The sequence below is a fragment of the Muscardinus avellanarius genome (assembly GCF_963383645.1).
Source record: "Muscardinus avellanarius genome assembly, chromosome: 11".
NCBI classification, from domain to species: Eukaryota; Metazoa; Chordata; class Mammalia; order Rodentia; family Gliridae; genus Muscardinus; species Muscardinus avellanarius.
In genome coordinates this window covers 21,504,355-21,524,309 of record NC_137797.1, presented here as the reverse complement: position 1 = coordinate 21,524,309, position 19,955 = coordinate 21,504,355, and the positions used below count along the sequence as shown (strand labels likewise).

Sequence of the window (19,955 nt, the reverse complement as noted above, 5' to 3'; positions counted from 1 at the left end):
ACTGTATAATTATGCTTTGAGAGATTATTAAAATCAAAACATTAATCACTATTTTTCAGAGTCTATCACTATAGGAGGAAGATTAATTCTACCTCATGTACCTACAATTCTTCAGTATCTCAGCAAAACCACAATCAATGCTGAAAAGGTGAAGAAGAAAAAGAATAGGGCTCAAGTCAGTAAGGAACTTGGTATTCTTTCAAAGTAAGTGGCATACTGACATCTAAAACATAACATTACCATCCTTTTTTTTTTTTTTAATTTTATCTTGCTTTTCAGTTGTTTGAAGATAAGAAGTTAGAAAGGTTTTCAGTAGCATGCGGGAGGACCTAGTTTCAATCCTCAGCACCTACAAAAAGTAGAAATTTCTATAGGGCGGGGAGTGTAGCTCAGTGGTGGAATGCAGAGTTAGCTTGCAAAAGACCCCGTGTCCAGTCTCCTCATCAAAAACAGTTTGCTGGGATTACAAGTGTGCGCCACCACACCCGGCCTCCACTTCTAAGTTAATGCAGAATCCTGTTGTTCTGCTGGATTAATCATAAGAAACCTTTTATGGCATCTACTTTCACTTAGTTTTTTAAAAGACAATAGACTTCACAGTCTTACCATGCTAATAGATTTGCTTGTTTAGCCTTGCATATTTTTGGGTTTTGTGAGATGCCATTGCTTTTTGATTTGGATATTTAGTTTAATTGATAAAATTAACTTGAAAGGATAAGTTGTGGTTGTTTTGTTTGTTTAAGAGTCAAGGAACCGGGCGTGGTGGCACACGCTTGTAATCCCAATGCTTGGGAGGCTGAGACAAGAGGATCACACAGGTTCAAAGCCAGCCTCAGCTACTTAGTGAGGCTCTCAGCAACTTAGTGAGACCCTGTTTCCAAATAAAATAGAAAATGGGTCTGGGAGTATAGCCCAGAGGTAGAAAGCCTCTGGGTTCCACCCCCAGTACCACCAAAAAATAAATAAATAAATAAATAAATAAATAGGGCAGGGGATGTAGCTTGGAGGTCAAATGCCCCTGGGTTCCATCCCCAGACCCGCCAAAAAAAAAAAAAAGAGAGTTAATTTGATAGTAGACCTAGCATTTGTAATATCTATAAAGGGCAAGGTTAGTAAACCCAAGTATAAGAAATAATTCTGTCTTAAAATTGTAATCTGGCAAGAATTGAGCTTGTTAAAAACTTATTTTAGCTGGGCAGGGTGGCACATACCTGTAATCCCTATGCTTTGGAGGCTGAGACAGCAGGATCACCTCAGATTCAAGTACAGCCTCGGCAAGTAGTGAGACTTAACTAACCTAGTGAGACCCTATTTCAAAATAAGAAACAAAATCAGGCTAGGGGTATAGGTTGAAGGTAAAATGCCTCTGGGTTTGATCCCAGGACCACACACAAAAAGATTATGTCACTTTAAGCAACATAAAAAAATGCATTAGAATCTTCTAGAAACTTACGTGTGTGTGTGTGTGTGTGTGTGTGTGTGTGTGTGTGTGTGTGTGTGTACTGGGGATGGAACCCAGGGACTTTCTACCTCCGGGTTTCACTATCAGATCTGTTGTGCGTGTGGGTGTGGTGTGTGTGTGTGTGTGTGTGTGTGTGTGTGTGTATGTGTGTGTGTTATTGGGTCTGGAACGCAGGGGCTTTCTGCTTCTGGGCTATACTCCCAGACCTATTTTATACTTGGAAAATTTGGAAACAGGGTCTCACTAAGTTTCTGAGAGCCTCACTAAGTAGCTGAGGCTGGCTTTGAACCTGCATAATCCTTCTGTCTCAGCCTCCCAAGTACTAGGATTACAAGTGTGCACCACCACAACTAGTTAGAAACTTCTTTGCAGTGTTTTATGTACACTATTATATTTCTAACTTACAGAGAATGGGAAATCATACTAAATACTCTCATTATATTTTATCTCGGTCAGTGTGGTAGTGGAAAGATTATGAGGTTAGTACCCGAAAGACCAGAGCTTGGAACCTGCCCTTCTCCTTCCTAGCTATAGGACATCAGCTCCTCTGAGACTCAGTGCTTCTCTGGACAAAACGGGGCTAATAATTCCCCACAAGGCAGCTGTGGGAGTTAGAGAAACAGTATATGTAAAACCTTAGGTCTTAGCAAAAATGTTACTGCAAAACAAGAAGTCAGAACTTGCCAGATTATAACACTGGAGTTAAAACCCACATACACAGTCAGATATTGCAAAAGAAATAGAATAATAGCCATGAACCTGATGCTAGAGAGGAGTGAAATTAGAGGGCAATGCTAAATAACCAAACACTACACATGCACACATACTTCAAAGCCACCTGTGTATTGAAATGCTAAAACTGTCTTTAGTCACTGATGTTTTTCAATACAAAGGCTAACTCTTGTCTGTCTTCATAATCTATCCATTTGTTTGCTTCGGCAGGATCAGCAAGTTTATGAAAGACAAAGAACAAAGCTCTCTACTCATTACACTTCTCCTCCCTTTCCTGCACCGCGGCAGCATTGCGCAGGTACTCATTCAGAGGGCATTTACTTTGTCATTGAAATGGCACTGTATCATGAGGTGTAGTTTTAAGCAGTGGTTTTATTAGCTAAATTCTGTGATACATCTGTCCCCAAGAATATAAAAGACTCTACAGAAATTAGAGAGATGGGGACAGGCAATGAGATAGATACATTGTCATTGATACAGCAGTAAAAGTGTTAGCTGCTTTGTTTTCCTTTGCTAACTCCTAATTTGTTTCAGAAATTTCTTCTCCCTGACTTTGATCAATAACAAATGGATCCCAAGAGTGCATTGAATAGGCTCAAATATGGATCACAGTGACAAAACTCAGTGAAAGGCTTCTATATTTAGATGTAGCTAAGAGTTTCTGATAGGTCAAGCATAATTTAACTCTAGTTTTGAGTCCCCTCTATGGCTCAAGCTTAATTCTTAAGGCCTCAGGCCACACAAAACACATGTTTTATCACACAGGAATTCCGTTTAGAAGATCACAAATGTGTGGACAACCAGAAATGTCTACTTTTCTTCAGCAAGCTCATTTTGTTAGCTCTTTTGGGACTAGACAATTGAATAAATTATGTTTCAAAACCATGTATGTTCTCTATTAGTATTAAAGAAAGAAACTTATAAGAACATTGTTGTGGATGTTATGTAAAGTTAAAATCCTAAAAACCTTTTAAAAGACTATGAAGTAGTTTTTTCATTTACTCCTTGTATTTATTGATGATTATTTTCACTACTCTGATATATTAAAATTGAAGTTGACTAGTTTTATAAATTACTGAAATATGATTTCTCATAATTCTTAAGGATACAGAGATGGATATTTTGGTGACAGTGCAAAACCTGTTAAAACATTGTCTGGACCGGACAAGCTTCCTCAAGCCTCTAGCGAAACTGTTTTCAATTATTAATAATAAGTTGTCAAGACAGTTACTTTGTACAGTTTTCCAGGTATGCAGCATTCACTCTTACCTCTAAAGACCCTTTCTTTAAAAGATAACTGACACGCTAAGTGTCAGAGCAATCCTCTTTGTGCCAACATGATGGTTTGGGTGAATTTGAGGGGGACAGGAGTTGAGGAGAGGAAGGCAGAAAATTTAATACTTTGTTCACTAATAAATATGTGTTCTTTTCTTTTAGGGTCTTTCTGATTTTGACAGTGGACTAAAATATATTACTGATGTTGCCAAAGTAAGAAAGAAATCTTATTTCTCTTTGGTATCAAAGGTATTCTGTTTATTGTTTAATTTAGGATTTTTGCAACTGCACTTACATGGTTTCTATGACAATTCTTACAGCTTAATGCCTTCGATCAAAGACATCTTGATGATATCAACTTCGATGTTCGCTTCACGGCGTTCCAGACCATCACCTCTTACATTAAGGAAATGGAAACTGTGGATGTCAACTTTCTAATTCCAGTTATGCATAATTGTTTCTATAATATGGAGGTAGGTTTTTATAGCAAACTTTTATGATTGGTTTGATAATATTACTACCTCAGACAATGAGCTAATTTTTAAATTTGATTTTGTATGGGAATAAATGTTTTTAGGATAACATCTCTTCTAGAGAAAGAATTTTTTTTGTGTGGCAGAGAACTATTCTCATGATTTGAAAGGCAACTATTTCAAATAATATAGGTGGAAGCATTTTGGAAAAAAAAGATCGAGAGCCATTCATGGTGGCTCACACTTGTAATCCCGGTACTTGGGAGGCTGAGACAGGAGGATCCCAGGTTCACAGCCAGCCTCAACTACTTAGTGAGGCCCTCTGCAACTTAGTGAGACCTTGTTTCAAAGTAAATAAAAAATAGGGCTGGGGGTATAGCTTAGAGGTAGACTGCCCCTGGGTTTCACCCCAAGAACCACCAAAAACAAAGAAAGCAAAAGAAAAAAATCTAAAAGGTATGTATTAGACTCAGTTCATAGGAAGATTAAGTAAATTGATGTTTATCTAAGGCTACCGGTACAGAGGAATAGGGGTGACTGCTAATGGATGTAGGCTTTCTTTGAGGGTAACAAAGATCTTCTGAAATTATATAGTGGTGATGGTTATACAACCTTCTAAATATAGTAAAAGCCCTTTAATTGAGCTGAGACCCTGTTTCAAAATAAAAAGTAAAATTAAGCTCGGGGGTAACTCAGTCACAGAGCACCCCTGGATTTAATTGTCACATCAACAAAATAAAACAAATATATTGACTTGTATACTTGAAAAGGATAAATTTTATGGTATGTAAATTATATATCAATTTTTTAAAGTTAGTTAATTTTATAACTTAAACATCAACCCCCTTATTATTGACCAAATGGTTAGATGTAAAAGGTAAATATTTAGATTATATTAAGCATCATGTTGCTGAACTGAATAAAATGAAATAAAAAGCTGAGCATGGTGGTGCATACCTGTAATCCTAGTACTTGGGATGCTAAGATAGGAGGATTGCAGATGCAAGGACAGCCTCAGCAAGTAGCGACAGCTGTTTTATAAAATAGGTCTTAGGGCATAACTCAGAAATAGAATGCACCTAGGTCCAATCCCTAGTACCACAAAATGGAGAAATGAAACCCCTAGTGGTTTCATGGTTAACAAGTGGTTTCATGGTTTCATGGTGGCGCACGCTTGTAATCTCTGCTTGGGAGGCTGAGACAGGAGAAACGCACAGGTTCGAAGCCAGCCTCAGCAACTTAGAGAGGCTCTCAGCAACTTAGTGAGACCCTGTTTCCAAATAAAATAGAAAATAGGTCTGGGAGTATACTCTGGAGATAGAAAGCCTCTGGGTTCCACACCCAGTACCACCAAACATTATATATATATTAACAATATATATATACATATATATATAATAATATATAATATATAATATATGTAATATGTAATAATATAATATATAATAATATATAATAATATATTATAAACATATATATATTAACAATAATCATTGTTAACTATGTAGTGGCATTGGTAATCTCTGCAGCATATAGACTTTTACATAATATATGAAAATATTACCTCCCCATTTGGGCACTTTCCTGTTATATCACATCCATTTTCACACAGGAATTCTAAGTGACTGCCTTGTTGGCTGAAATTCCTTCTGTCCACCATCCGCATGCTTCAAACCAGGAACTCTGGGGCAAGGAACCAAAATAACAGCAGCCGACTGTCATTTGCAGTGATGACTTGATATTGGACATTGAAAACTGCCTCTAGTGAATCTTTTATTCTGCTTTCTTCAGGAAATTAAGCTAATTTACATGTACAACTTAGCAAGACCTTGTTTCAGAATAAAGAATTTAAAAAAAAAAAATAGGGAGCCAGGCATGGTGGCGCATGTTTATAATCCCTGCGCATGGGAGGCGGAAACAGGAGGATCGTGCAGGTTTGAAGGCAGCCTCGCTGGCTTAAGAGACCCTGTTTCCAAATAAAAATACAAAATAGGTCTGGCAGTGTAGCCCAGAGGTAGAAGGGGTTCCAGGAACCCCAGTACCACCACCAAAAAAAAAAAAAAAAAATAGGGTTAGGGGTATAGCTCAGAGGTAGAATGTCCCTGTGTTCAATCCCCAGTACCACATACAAAAAAAAAAGTACATAGCACTTCCTGAAATTAAGTGATACTTCTCAATAATCACGATTTTTCAAAGTCATTCATTATGTTCCTCACATCCCTCTATTTGATTCTTAAGGTATATGGTACTTGTAGGGCATTTGTAAGGGTTTTTTTTTTTAATAGGAACCAGCAATCAATTTTTACTTTCCTTCTGAAGTAATACCCCAAATTATATGTAGTTATTTGCACAGAATAACTTGGGCTCTTTTCCTTGTTTCTAGTTAGGAGATATGTCTTTAAGTGACAATGCCAGCATGTGCTTGATGAGTATCATCAAAAAGCTCGCTGCCTTAAATGTCACAGAGAAAGAATACAGAGAAATCATTCAGCGTTCGCTCCTGGAGAAACTGAGGAAGGGATTGAAAAGCCCGACAGAGGTACTGCGTCTTTGTTAAGAAATGTTACCTGAGGTTTGATTTGGTTTGGTTCCGTTTGGTTTCCCTCTTCTGCTACTGTTATATAGAAAACCAATCAAGCTTATATATTTACTTAAAATACTTGATTGTTTAGTCACAAAATTTTTATCAGGGAAGTGAGAATGAAAAGGAAAGCAGTTACTTTTGATTTTTTACAGTGGAAGTATTCATATAAAAAATTTTTAATGGATTTTATGAGGCTACCATGTTTTATCCAGGATGCACATTCTGTTTTAAATTTAAATTTTTTTTCCTCAACTTGATATTTGCAGAATGTTCAACATGATTATACCACAGTACTTTCCTGTTTAATTCAAACCTTCCCTAATCAGCCGGAGTTTAAAGACTTGGTGCAACTTACTCATTACCATGATCCAGAAATGGACTTCTTTGAGAACATGAAGCACATTCAGGTAAAATATAAATCTGCTTCTTTATTTAAAAAGAGATGTCTTAACATCCTTAAAAAGGTTAAACTTTTCATTTCTTACTCTTCATGATCATCAGTTAAGTTTGCATAAAAGATGGTCATTTCCTGGAGTCTGATTATTTTGATGGTATCGCAAACTACAAATGATAATAGTGTCCCCTTTTTCTGTCTTTTCCTAAGAAGTTAAATACTTTGGCATCCATTGTTAAACAAAGGCCATCAATTATGTTTCTGAAAGTTAATGAAGGTACATTTTTGCTCATGTAACCCATGGACTATGTTTCACTCACTTTAATCTTTCTGAACATGGTACTGAGGAGGAGCGAGTTGTAGGTGAGACAATTCGGTAACTATTTCATGTTCTGTCTAACTCATAGATACACAGAAGAGCAAGAGCCTTAAAGAAACTGGCGAAACAGCTAATGGAAGGAAAAGTGATGCTGTCTTCTAAATCTCTCCAGAATTATATCATGCCTTATGCCATGGCTCCAATTTTTGATGAGAAAATGCTCAAGGTATGGCATTGGATCTAAAAACCAATAAACCTCTCTCCATTCCATGGCACATTTGGCCAAAGGTAGATGGTGTTGGTTACATCCATGTTGACGTCATCACCCTAATTAGAGGCTTAGAATAGTTTCAGAGCACTTCAAACTATTTCCCTTACATAGGAAATTCCATATAGATGATGGCTATTACTTTTATTTTCACTATTATTAGCTCACTATGGTCAACCACAAAAGATTTCCCTTTTGAGAAATGATCACATTTTGAAGAAGGTTCACTTTTATTTTTGTATCATAAGTCAACTACCTTTCATACTGTTGGATTTTTGTTGTTAATTACATGTCCTTGTACAATAATAGAATTTCATTATTCCTTTAGGATAATTTAGAATATTTTAAGGAATTATCTAAGTAAGCCAGATATGGTAGTGCATGCCTATAAGATGTAAGTCCTAGCTCCTCAGAAGGCTGAAGCAAGACAGTTGTGAGCTTGAGACCAGCCTAGTAAACACAGTGAAACCCTCACTCAAAGAAAGAAGAAAGAATCTAAACAGTTAAAAGATGGCTCCTGTAATTCCTAGTTGAAAAAGCCAGTAAGCAGTCAGGCATGGTGGTACATGGCTATGGTCCTAGTACTTGGGAAGCTGAGGCATCAGGATGACAGGTTTGAGGCCAGCCTTAGCAAATTAGCAAGACCCTGTTTCAAAACAGAAATTAAAAGAGGGCTGAGGATGTAGCTCAAAGGTAGAATATCCTTGGGTATCCTTGGGTATCTCTAGTACAAAAACAAAACACTTTTTAAAAAAATGACCAGCAAGCACAACCAATTCAAAGCTTGGTGGTATTGAAATATAAGGTGTTAACCTGACATATTTTCTTTCTAACTTTTTATTTGTGACTGTATATTTAAAGTTGATTTCTCGCCGAGAGTGGTGGCGCACACTTGTAATCCCTGCGCTTGGGAGGCTGAGACAGGAGGATCGCACGGGTTCAAAGCCAGCCTCAGCTACTTAGTGAGGCTTTCAGCAACTTAGTGAGACCCTGTTTCCAAATAAGATATAAATTTAAAAGAAAAGGATCTGGGAGTATAGCTCGGAGGTTGAAAGCCTCTGGATTCCACCCCTAGTACCACCAAAAAAAATAAAGTTGATTTCTCATAGATAATATGTAGTTGGGTCTCATTTTTTATCCACTCTGACAGTATCTCCTTTTTAAATGAATTTTAGACCATTTATACTTAGTTTGATGGCTAATAAAATTGGGCTTAAAGCCAGGCATGGTGGTGCATGCTTGTAATCCTAATACTTGGGATGCTGAGACAGGAGAATCCTAGATTTGAGGATATCCTCAGCAATTAGTGAGACTCTTCATCAACCTAGCAAGAACCTTTTTCCAAATAAGAAATGAAAAAATCAGACTGGTAGTGTAGCTCGGCGGTAGAATATCTCTGAGTTTAATTCCCAGTACCACAAATATTATATATGATATATTATATATGTTATATATAATATATATGATGTATTATATATTGTGTATATATATATATTATATATATAGTGAATTTGAACATGTAATCTTATTATTTATTTTCCATTTGCCCCTTCTTAAAGGATTCACTGGACACTTTTCATGATTTTACTTTATCTCTGTTGGCTTATTATTGTAATGTTTTTGTAATAGGTTTTTTTATTTCTTTATTAGCTTTAAACTACATTGTTGCTATTTTTGCTTTAAACGGTCAATTTTCTTCTAAAGAAATCTTTACATACAAGAAAAAAGTCTTTTATATTTGCTTGCATGTTTATGATCCTGATGTCCCTCACTCCTTTTTGTAGATTGATATATATTCATACAATATTGTGCCCATTTATCATGAGTTTTTCATTCTGGCTGATAGGAACATTAACTGTATTCATCTTTACATGGTTTCTGATCACTCTGTTGCCTGTTTCTTTTCTATGGTTCTTTCCTGGTCATGTTTTTATTCATCATTACTCAGCTGAAGATTCAAGAAGCTCTGTGCAACTCTGTTCTCTGGTACATTGCCCTATAGACTAACTACTGCAGCCTCAGAGTTGGCTTTTTTTTTTTCTTTCCCCCTTCTGGTACTGGGGATTGAACCCAGGAGCATTTTATCTCTGAGCTATACTCCCTGTTTTATTTATTTTGAAACAGTGTCTAACTAAATTGCAGAAGGCTATACTAATTGCTGAGTGTGGCTTCAAATTGGCAATTCTCCAGTCTCAGACTCCCAAGCACTGAGATTACAGGAGTGTACCACCACTCCTGTCATATATTAATATTCTTCAAAGGAAGGTGTCACCCCTTACCATTGATAGCATCAATTCCTGGGACTCAAAGGGGACGTGGAGTTTGAACATTTGGACATTCTTCCCTTTATTAGCACAGATCACCTACTGTGTAAGCTTTTTAGTAAGCCATATGAGCCTTGTACTTTATCAGCCAGTTTTTGTTCTGTATTGATGCTCTGCAACTATTTTACAGCATGAAAATATAACCATTGCTGCCACAGAAGTTATTGGAGCCATTTGCAGACATCTTTCTTGGCCAGCATATATATATTACTTGAAACATTTTATTCATGTCTTACAAGCAGGACAGATCAATCAAAAGTTGGGTGTCAGGTATGGTCAAACTTCTTATTTTTCTTTTGTTTTTAAAATGTAACCTTAAAATTATTTTCAGGATTTGTCTTTTTATAATCTCAATTTACTTTTTTGAGTGGTGTTGGGGACTGAACCCAGGGGTGTTTTCCCTCCGAACTATACCCCTAACCCTTTTTTTTGGGGGGGGTGTAGTGTACTGGAGTGGAACCTAGGGGCTTTTCTACCTCCAGGCTATGCTCCCAGACCTTTTTTTATATACTTTATTTGGAAACAGAGTCTCACTAAGTTGCTGTAAGCCTCATTATGTAAGCCTCATTATGTAGCTGAGGCTGGCTTCTAACCTCTGTGATCCTCCTGTCTCAGCTTTCCAAGTGCTGGGATTATAAGCATGCAACACCATTCCCAGCTTAACCCTTTTTATTTGAAACAGGTTTCACTAAGTTGCTGAGGCTGACCCCAAACTTGAAATCCTCTTGTCTCAGCTTCCCAAATACTGGGATTACAGGTGTGCATCATCATGCCTGGCCCTCACTTTACTTTACTTTTACATTGTATTAGTAAGGTTATGATAATGCCTGTTAAATTAAGAAATATTGGGAAAATAATTTTTATGTTTATGTTTTTTGTTTTTTTTTTTTTTTTTTGCGGGTCTGGGGATGGAATCCAGGGGCATTCAACCTCCGAGCTACACCCCCTGCCCTATTTTTTATTCTTTATTTTGAATCAGAGTCTTACTAAATTGCAGATGGTCTCACTAAGTAGCTGAGACTGGAGGAACATGGTTCGCGGACTAAGTAGCTGAGGCTGTCTGGGAACCATGATCCTCCAGTCTCAGCCTCCTGAATGCTGGGATTACAAGCGTGAGCCACCACACCTGGCTCTTTAAATTTTTCAATAGTCAAATGATATCAATAATCAAATGAACATTTCTATGTATCTTTTCTTAACAGTTTGCTAGTAATAGTGCTAGAAGCATTCCATTTTGACCATAAAACTCTGGAAGAACAAATGGGGAAAATTCATGATGAAGAAAGTAAGTTTTTAAAATGTTTTTAAACTTTTTTTTGTAGTAATGGGCAGTTAATGAGTTGATAGGAGATAAAATGAATATTTACTCTTGTAAAACCTTACTTAACTATAGAGAGAAACAGACTAAGTTACATTAGTAAAAAGAATCTGAGCTTCAAGTTACTTACCTAGAAGTCCACCACCTTTATTTTTTATTTTATTTTTTACAGGTCTGGGGATGGAACCCAGAGGCATTTGACCTCCAAGCTACACCCCCTGCCCAATTTTTTATTCTTTATTTTGAAACAGGGTCTCACTGAGTTGCAGAGGGCCTCACTAAGTAGCTGAGGCTGTCTGTGAACCTCGATCCTCAGGTCTCGGCCTCCCTAATGTTGGGATTGCAAGCGTGTGCCACCATACCCAACTCCACCACCTTTAGAAAGAGCATAAACCAATAAATGCAAAGTATAAGAAAATAAATAATAAAAATAGTACACCTAATGAAATATAAAATAGAAACAAAAGAAAGGATTAATAAAACTAAATATACATTTGTGAAAGATTATAAACTAGCTAGTGCCTGGCAAGATTGAACAATGAAAACAGAAGATATACTAAATTTAAGAATTTAAAAGGCTAACAATTCAATGAAAAGAGTAAAATAGTAGATTTATATTCATAAATTTAAATACTTGGGTGACATGTACAAATTCCTAGAAAAATAAAGTACAAAATTAACTTTATGAGAAATTTAAAAATCGGAATGGATTTCTAACCACTAAAGAAATTCAGTCTGCCAGGCGTGGTGGCACACGCTTGTAATCCCCGCGCTTGGGAGGCAGAGACAGGAGGATTGCTCAGGTTCAAAGCAAGCCGCGCTGGCTTAAGAGACCCTGTTTCCAAATAAAAAAGTGTAAAATAGGTCTGGGAGTGTAGCCCTAAGGTAGAAGGGCTTCCAGGAACCCCAGTACCACCAAAAAAAAAAAAAAAAAAGAAAGAAAGAAAAAGAAATTCAGTCTGAAAAAAAAATCAGTCTGTAGTCATGTGTCACCAGATGCCAGGCAAAAAACAGCCAACTTTATCAAACAGGCATAGGATGGATAATTTCAAACTTAGATTAGCTAGTTCATATGAGTCATAAAGAGGAAGCTCCCCACTAACTCATAAAATAGGTGTAATTGCACACCTAAGACTGGCAGACACTATGAGAATGGAACGCTGCAACCAGTCTTATTCACTAACATAAATATAAACATGTTAAACCAAATATTTGCAGTTGAAATACTATAATTAATAGACACGTTAAAAACGTAAGCATTATTGGTTGTTCCAAGAATACAGTGTCTGTTCAACTCTGGAAAAATAATTAATGGAATTTAATATATTAGCCTATAAAAACAAATTTGTATATAGATTTTGGGGGAGTCTTTGATTAGATTTAAGATCTGCTCAAGCTAAGATAATTATCAGAGTAGAGAGAAATTTCCTGAAGTTGTTAAAGGATGGCTTTAAAAAAATCTCATGCAAGCCAGGTGTGTTGGTGCCTGCCTATAATCCCAGTACTTGAAAGGCGGAGACAGGAGAATCACAGCCTGAGCAGCTTAGTGAAACCCTCAGCAACTTAGCAAGACTCTTATTTCCAAATAAAAAATGAACTAGGACTGAAGGTATAGCTCAGAGGTAGAACACCCCTGGATTCAATCCCTAGCACCAAAAAAAAAAAAAAAGGAAAGAAAATCTAATGCAACACCTTTCTCAGTGGTAAGTAACTATCAGTGAGGGAAGGGCACCAACTTATCTTGAACACTGAAATAAAAGCCTGGTCCACACAGAGAAACGGGGGCGGGGGCGGGGGGACAACACACTCAAATAAGCCGAGGCATTTATTTTTATTATTTTGGCTAAAGACAGAAATATTCTGACCCTCAGTTTTAGTCAATCAGACCTGCATTTGGCAGTTTGGCATAAATATAAATACTTTTAAAATTAAAAATATTAAAAATACGTAATTTACCTAACTACTACTTCTTATAAAGTTTACTTACTTTATTCTAAATGAGCTTAATGGTGTCCAATCTATATGGTATATGTAAAAAGTCACTGCAACCTGGTTATGCTATTAGAACCAAATAGTGTGTGTTCTACCTGACTGCGGCTCTTACGTGTTCTGTTGATCCTGTGCCATTGTTATGTCCCTTTAACAGTTGTCTGAGGTTCCTTTCGAAATGATTGCCAACTCCTGGTGATATTTCACAATATTTGGATTTATTCGTTATCTGAAATTATTTAGACCTTAAGAAAGATTCCATTTTATTAATACTATCCAGTAGTTACAAATTTACTTTTTCTCTTTTGATGGTGGAATTGGGGATTGAAACCTAGGGGCATTTTACCTCAGAGCTATACCCCAGCCATATTTTTCTTTCCTTTTTTTTTTTTTTTTTTTTTCCTTGTGGTACTATACCCCCAGCCTTATTTTTTATTTTTTATTTTGAAACAGGGTCTCTCTGAGTTGCAAAGGGCCTCACTAGGTAGCTGAGGCTGTCCACAAACCATGATCCTCCTGTGTCAGCCTCCCGAGTACTGGGATTACAAGTGTGCGCCAACACACCTGGCTTCTGTTTTTCATTTTGAAATAGGGTCTTGCTAAGTTGCTGAGGTTGACCTCAAACCTATAATCCTCCTGTCTCATCATTCCAAATACTGGAATGACAGGTGTATACCACCATACCCAGCTTAGTTCTTTTACAAACAGCTTTTGTTAACATTTTATATGAGTCGTAGTTGTAACCTCTGTACCCAATAAGGATGTCAAATGACAAGGCTCTTTCCTGCAAGGGCTGATTCTGAGCATTGCAATCATTAAGGCAGTTCATAGGGATACCTCCCCTGCCTTGGGATAAAATCGTTAGGAATAACTCACTTAGCAGTAGTTAAGAATAACTACTGCTGGTCTGTGCGGACTAGCAGTAGCTTCTGAGGACTGGACAGAACAAATTTTCTAGCTCAACACTAATCATCAGCTATCACTATTAGATCCCTGCCCTTCAAAACAGGTCTGCTCTCTACATTTTCTCCATAGTTAACCTCTGCACCACTCAGATATTGGCAAAGCGACATGGAAAAATGTTCATCGCTATGTGATACAACCAAGAGCCTTTACCCACTGCTGACTACTACCAGTTCCTAAATTAACCTGAGTCAGTACTGGGCCACACCCTGGTCTAGCATCGCACTCCAGGAGGATAAAGGAGCCTCTATGGCATTGAATCAGGAGTTTGTTTTCAAGTTCTTGACTTGATGTTAGTAAAAGTTGGTCGGCAAAATGAGGTAGAGAATCAAAATAGTGATCTTTTTAAAGAAAAGGAAAATAAATTCATTGACAAGGAGAACACCTTTATTGGAACCTCTATTGAGTACCTGCTATGGACCTCGTTTTTACAAATGTCATCTCATTTGTCTCAGTAAGAATTTCAAGAACCCAGGCCGGGTGTGGTGGCGCATGCTTGTAATCCCAGCGCTTGGGAGGCTGAGACAGGAGGATCGCACGGGTTCAAAGCCAGCCTCAGCTACTTAGTGAGGCTCTCAGCAACTTAATGAGACCCTGTTTCCAAATAAAATATAAAATAGGTCTGGGAGTGTATCCTGGAGTTAGAAGGCCCCTGGGTTCCATTCCCAGTACCACAAAAAAAAAAAAAAAAAAAGAAGAAGAATTTCAGGAACCCTAGTATTAGTCACCTCAGATTTTGGGGATGAGAAGCTTAGCTTCAGATACACAGAGTAACAGTTCCAAAGCCCCAGCCAGTAATGAAAAAAAGACAAATGTTTCCATGTTTTAACTGTGATGCCTCAGGCACATATTTTAGGCAATTACAGACTTGTTGCATTTAGTCTTCCTGCCAGACCTCACTGGGTTAACTGTGTAAGATCTGGCCTTGCCCCACAGTACTTTAATGCCCAATTTTCTTTAATAAGATGAAACCTAGAATAAGGGAAATTTCTGCACAGAATTATTGGCTGCCCTACGGTGTTGATGCTCACTAGTATAGGCTTTTGCTTTTGAAAACCAGCTGCAGTACTCAGGATGCTTCCTTTTGGCTGAGAGTGTTCTTCCCAGTGTATCCCCAGCGTGTTCTCACATGACTGTGTTCTTTCTGTCCCACATTCTTATAATTTCAGTTTATTTGTCTCTATCCTGATTAGATTTCCATTGAATGCTATTCTCTTGGCTCTTGTACCTTGCCTGCCTGTACTTGATGATCAGAAAGTCCTACATATCACAACTTTTTTATTATTTATTTATTTAGGTACTGGAATTGAACCCAGAGTCATTGTACGTCCCAGCTACACTCCCGACCCTGTCATTTTACTTTGAAACCGGGTCTCACTAGGTTGATGAGAGTCTCACTACTTGCTGAGGCTGTCCTCAAACCTGCCGTCCTTCTGTTTTACCCTCCCAAGTCCTGGGATTACAAGCTTGTGCCACCACTCCCGACTCCTTATTTGACTTATAAAATGGCTTCTGTTGTTTACTAAACATAGACACAGCACAAGTGATTGAATCACCAGAAGACGAAGCCATGGAGTTAGAGAACATGGATAAAGAAGAGAAGGAAACTACAGGCGAAAGCATGTCAGACAACAGCGAAGCTCTGAGAAAGCCTGACCCGGCGGGTTCTGACGGAGCCGCAGCCAAGGAGCCCGAGCACGTCTCCAAGTCTGTCTCTTCCCTCCCGCGGAATAAGGAAGAATTAGAGAGGACGAGTAAAACCATCCAAGGCACCGTGACTGGGGATATCCTCCCCAGGCTGCACAAATGCCTGGCATCTACGGTAACAATTCTGGGGCCAGTCTGTCACATTGAAACTCCTAAGGAGTACTGATAGATTTAAGTTTTTTTGGGTGTGTGTGTGTGTGTATGTTACCAGAAATGGAACACCCAGGGGTTGGGAGCTCCATCACCGAGCTGCATCCCTAACTTCGTTTTTGATTGATTTTGAGTCAGGAGTCTTACTAAGTTGCCCAAGCTGGCCTTGAATTTGCAGTCCTCCTGCCTGAGCCTCCCAAGTAGCTGGGAAGCTGAGATTGCAGGTGTTTTATGTCAACATTTTGTCATTCACAACCCTTCTCTCATCAACTTCAGGCTCATCTCCTGATGCAGCTGGTCAGAAACGCCCCTATGTTATAGTTTTAATAAGCTAGATATATGATTTCTGTCTCTGATCTAGATGTTAACATGACTTTTATTTCCCAAAAAAGCTAATTAAAAATTAGAGTGTTTTCATTTCTTAGCCATTTCTATAGTGTTGAGAATTCATCTTTCTCCTTGTTAACAGGGATAACATCTAGCAGTGCACTCTAAAAGCTAGAGCCTTTCTTCCACAGTGTAAAACATGGGCCGCAAACTAGGCCATAGGCTACAACCAGTTTTTCTTTTTTCTTTTTTTTTCTTTTTTTCTTTTTTGGTGGTACTGGGAATGGAACCCAAGGGCCTTCTACCTCCAGGCTACACTCCCGGACCTATTTTATATTTTATTTGGAAAGAGGGTCTCTTAAGCCAACTGAGGCTGGCTTTGAACCTGCGTGATCCTCCTGTCTCAGCCTCCCGAAGGGATTACAAGCTTGCGCCACCACACCCAGCTTTATTTTATTTTTAATGTAAATAAACCTTTATGGGAAGTACCATATTTTCTGTGTATAAACAATGTCACACAAACACTTGAAAGTTTCAACCAACACAAATTGTGCGTATTATAAATTTCACAGCAGCCGGGCACAGTGGCACACACTTTGGAGGATGCGCAGGTTCAGGTTCAAAGCCAGCCTCAGCTGGCTTAAGAGACCCTGTTTCCAAATAAAAAGTATAAAATAGGTCTGGGAGTGTAGCCTGGAGGTAGAAGGCCCCTGGGTTCCATCCCCAATACCACCAAAAAAAAAAAAAAAAAGAATAAATTTTACAGCAGTCTTTATCCACATCAGTGAAAGTTGGCTCTATAAAGACAGCAAACCACAAAGGGCTTAAAATATGAAAAGAGCTTATCAGTCAAATGCAAAGTTAAACTATTAGCAGGTCCTTCTTCCTCATTTTTGTGTTAATGTGACCTAACCTGTTTTACAGACTAAAAGGGAAGAAGAGCACAAGCTCATCAAGTCCAAGGTTGTGAATGACGAGGAGGTAGTCCGAGTGCCTTTAGCTTTTGCCATGGTTAAGCTGATGCAGTCCCTTCCACGAGAGGTCATGGAGGCCAACCTGCCAAGGTGCGTGATGGACTAGACAAGTTCAGGGGAGCTCCAGTACTGGTTCTTTCCTTCCTGGCTTTTGAATCTCTTGTTAGGAAGAAGTGTACCATCAATTTACTGAATCCTAAGGGAAACTAGAGTTCTGAATAATTAAGATAACATTGATATTTTTATTCGCTTCTATATATTTGATTAGTCTTTTTTCACTTCGCCTTTCTAGTATTTTGCTGAAAGTATGTGCACTTCTCAAGAACAGAGCACAGGAAATCAGAGACATTGCACGCAGCACTCTCGCAAAAATAATAGAGGATCTGGGTGTGCACTTCCTGCAGTATGTTTTAAAAGAATTACAGACCACCCTTGTCCGTGGATATCAGGTAAATTGCAACACGTGCTTTATATTCAGATTGGGTTGGAGTTCAAATATTTGCATGTTGAATACTATAAGCCATACTATGTAGTACCTGTCCATCTTCAGTAAAATTGATCTATTGAAATAGTAGACAACAACATTCACAGTTCCCAATCAGACAGAATTAAATAAATCTATTATTTATAATGCTCCTAAGTCTTTTTTTTTTTTTTTTTTTTTTTGGTACTGAGAGTGGAACCCAGAAGCTTTCTGCCACCCGGGTTACACTCCCAGACCTATTTTATACTTTATTTGGAAACAGGGTCTCACTAAGTTGCTGAGATCCTCACTAAGTAGCTGAGACTGGCTTCAAACCTGCGCAATCCTCCTGTCTCAACCTTCCAAGTAGGGATTATAAGCATGTGCCACCATGTCCAGCTTATGTCTGACTTTTTTTTTTTTTTTTTTTTTTTTTTTTTTTTGGTGATCTCAGAGTTCCTGGAAACCCTTCTACCTCCAGGCTACACTCCCAGACCTATTTCATATTTTCTATTTGGAAACAGGGTCTCTTAAGCCAGCAAGGGTTGCTTCGAACCAGCGCGATCCTCCTGTCTCCGCCTCTGAAGCACGGGGATTACAAGCGTGCGCCACCACACCCAGCTATGTCTGACTTTTTAAAAGGTCCTTTTTGGCCTGAGTTGTATGAAGTTTCTTTCCCTTCTGAAATTGACCACAAGTTTCATTTTCTCTAATTCTTAATAAAATTCATATTGAATGTGAATTGAATATATTGTCACAGAGTAAACAAGAAAGGAAATGGGTGAGTTATAAAAACAGTAGGAGCACCAGGCAGAATATAAGAGTAGTCACATGACTGTCCAGCCCCTCACTGCTCAGGTGTGGGTCCTGTACAAGCAGCACCTAGAGTTGCTAGAAATGCAGAAGTTGGCCCTACACCTGACCTACGGAATTTTAGAATTCAGCAAAATTTGGCATTTTAGTAAAATCCCTGGTGGTTTAGAGCTTGGGAAACACTGCAGCTCATTCTTTTCAAATACCCAGCCAGACTGATGGTCATTACCTCTACCCAGTATGTCCTAATTTGTTGACAGATAGGGTCAACCTATCTTATAATTGTAAGTGTGATGCTAAAATATCACTTTTCATTTTGGCCAGGTTTGTATAGTTTTTTAGGGATTACTGTATGTGTTTAACTTTTAACAATATACTGAGAATCAGTATTTTATCACTTGAGGTGGAATGTAGAAATCTTGCCATAATATAGATCCTTTGCCCTTCCTTCTTTGTATTATAGTTACGTATATTTATGTCTCCTTGTATTGAAAACTTCAATGTTATGATTCTTGCTTTTAATCACCAACATTTTAAAGAACTCAAAGGGAGAAAGGTAGTCTGTTATCCTACCCCAATATTATCCCTTTCTCCTACTATTCCTTCATTTCTGAACTTCCAAGTTTCAGCCTGGTATCAGAAAGAGAAAAGCAACTACAGTTGGCCCAGTGAAGAGAAGGCTCCCCTCCCAGGTCACTGCCGCCACCACTGCAGTGCTGCTTGGGCTGTGGTGCAGGAGGGGGGTGGGGAGAAGGAAAATAAAATAAGAGGTTTTCTCTCCCTTCGGACCCTGAGTCCTGTTACCCGCCTCTGTCCTGGTTGGGGATGCTGGGCAACAGGAGTGGTCAACTGAGAACGTAGGCACTTCCGCTGTTCTCCCCGTGGGTCCTGCTCAGGCTGCGGCCAGTGGAGACGGTAGAATGCGCTCTCTCCACCTAACCTGGAACTGAGGCCCTGTCATGACCGTGTTTATTCTTTCAACCAGCATTCATTTCAGGGGACTTTGTGTGAGGAGCCGTGTTGGGCACTATACAAGGAGAACACGGTACAGTTCTGCCCTGGAGGATTCAGTCACACATTTTTTATGCACCTTAGGTATTGAGTAGCCCTTTTTTCTTCATCCGTTTTCTAAGTCTACCCCATTATTTGTTAAAATAACTAAAATGTGGTTGAGAGATCAACTAGTTTGAGGTTTTTTTTGTTTTGTTTTGTTTTTTGCAGTACTGGGGATTGGACCAAGACCAAGGGCATTCTACCTCTGAGCTACACTCCCAGCCCTAGTTTTTATTCTTTATTTTGAAACAGGGTCTCACTAAGTTGTAGAGAGGCTCAGTAGCTGAGGCTGGCCATCAATCTGCAAACTTCCTGTCTCAGCCTCCCAAGTACTGGGATTACAAGTGTGCGCCACCACACCTGGCTG

General features: G+C 38.5%; 1 protein-coding gene across 1 annotated transcript in view; it reads left to right on the top strand.

Annotated features, from left to right (window-relative positions):
* UTP20 (UTP20 small subunit processome component) overlaps nucleotides 1-19,955 on the top strand; it is a gene marked incomplete at both ends in the record, with an annotated part of 110,824 nt that overhangs the window by 62,690 nt on the left and 28,179 nt on the right. Inside the window, 13 exons of the mRNA XM_080705144.1 lie at nucleotides 60-204; nucleotides 2,405-2,492; nucleotides 3,299-3,442; nucleotides 3,632-3,682; nucleotides 3,790-3,942; nucleotides 6,326-6,481; nucleotides 6,793-6,933; nucleotides 7,328-7,465; nucleotides 9,962-10,101; nucleotides 11,034-11,116; nucleotides 15,634-15,923; nucleotides 17,210-17,349; nucleotides 17,552-17,708. Of these exons, the coding sequence (XP_080561270.1) occupies nucleotides 60-204; nucleotides 2,405-2,492; nucleotides 3,299-3,442; nucleotides 3,632-3,682; nucleotides 3,790-3,942; nucleotides 6,326-6,481; nucleotides 6,793-6,933; nucleotides 7,328-7,465; nucleotides 9,962-10,101; nucleotides 11,034-11,116; nucleotides 15,634-15,923; nucleotides 17,210-17,349; nucleotides 17,552-17,708 (1,826 nt within the window). The remainder of the gene's footprint in view (nucleotides 1-59; nucleotides 205-2,404; nucleotides 2,493-3,298; nucleotides 3,443-3,631; nucleotides 3,683-3,789; nucleotides 3,943-6,325; nucleotides 6,482-6,792; nucleotides 6,934-7,327; nucleotides 7,466-9,961; nucleotides 10,102-11,033; nucleotides 11,117-15,633; nucleotides 15,924-17,209; nucleotides 17,350-17,551; nucleotides 17,709-19,955) is intronic.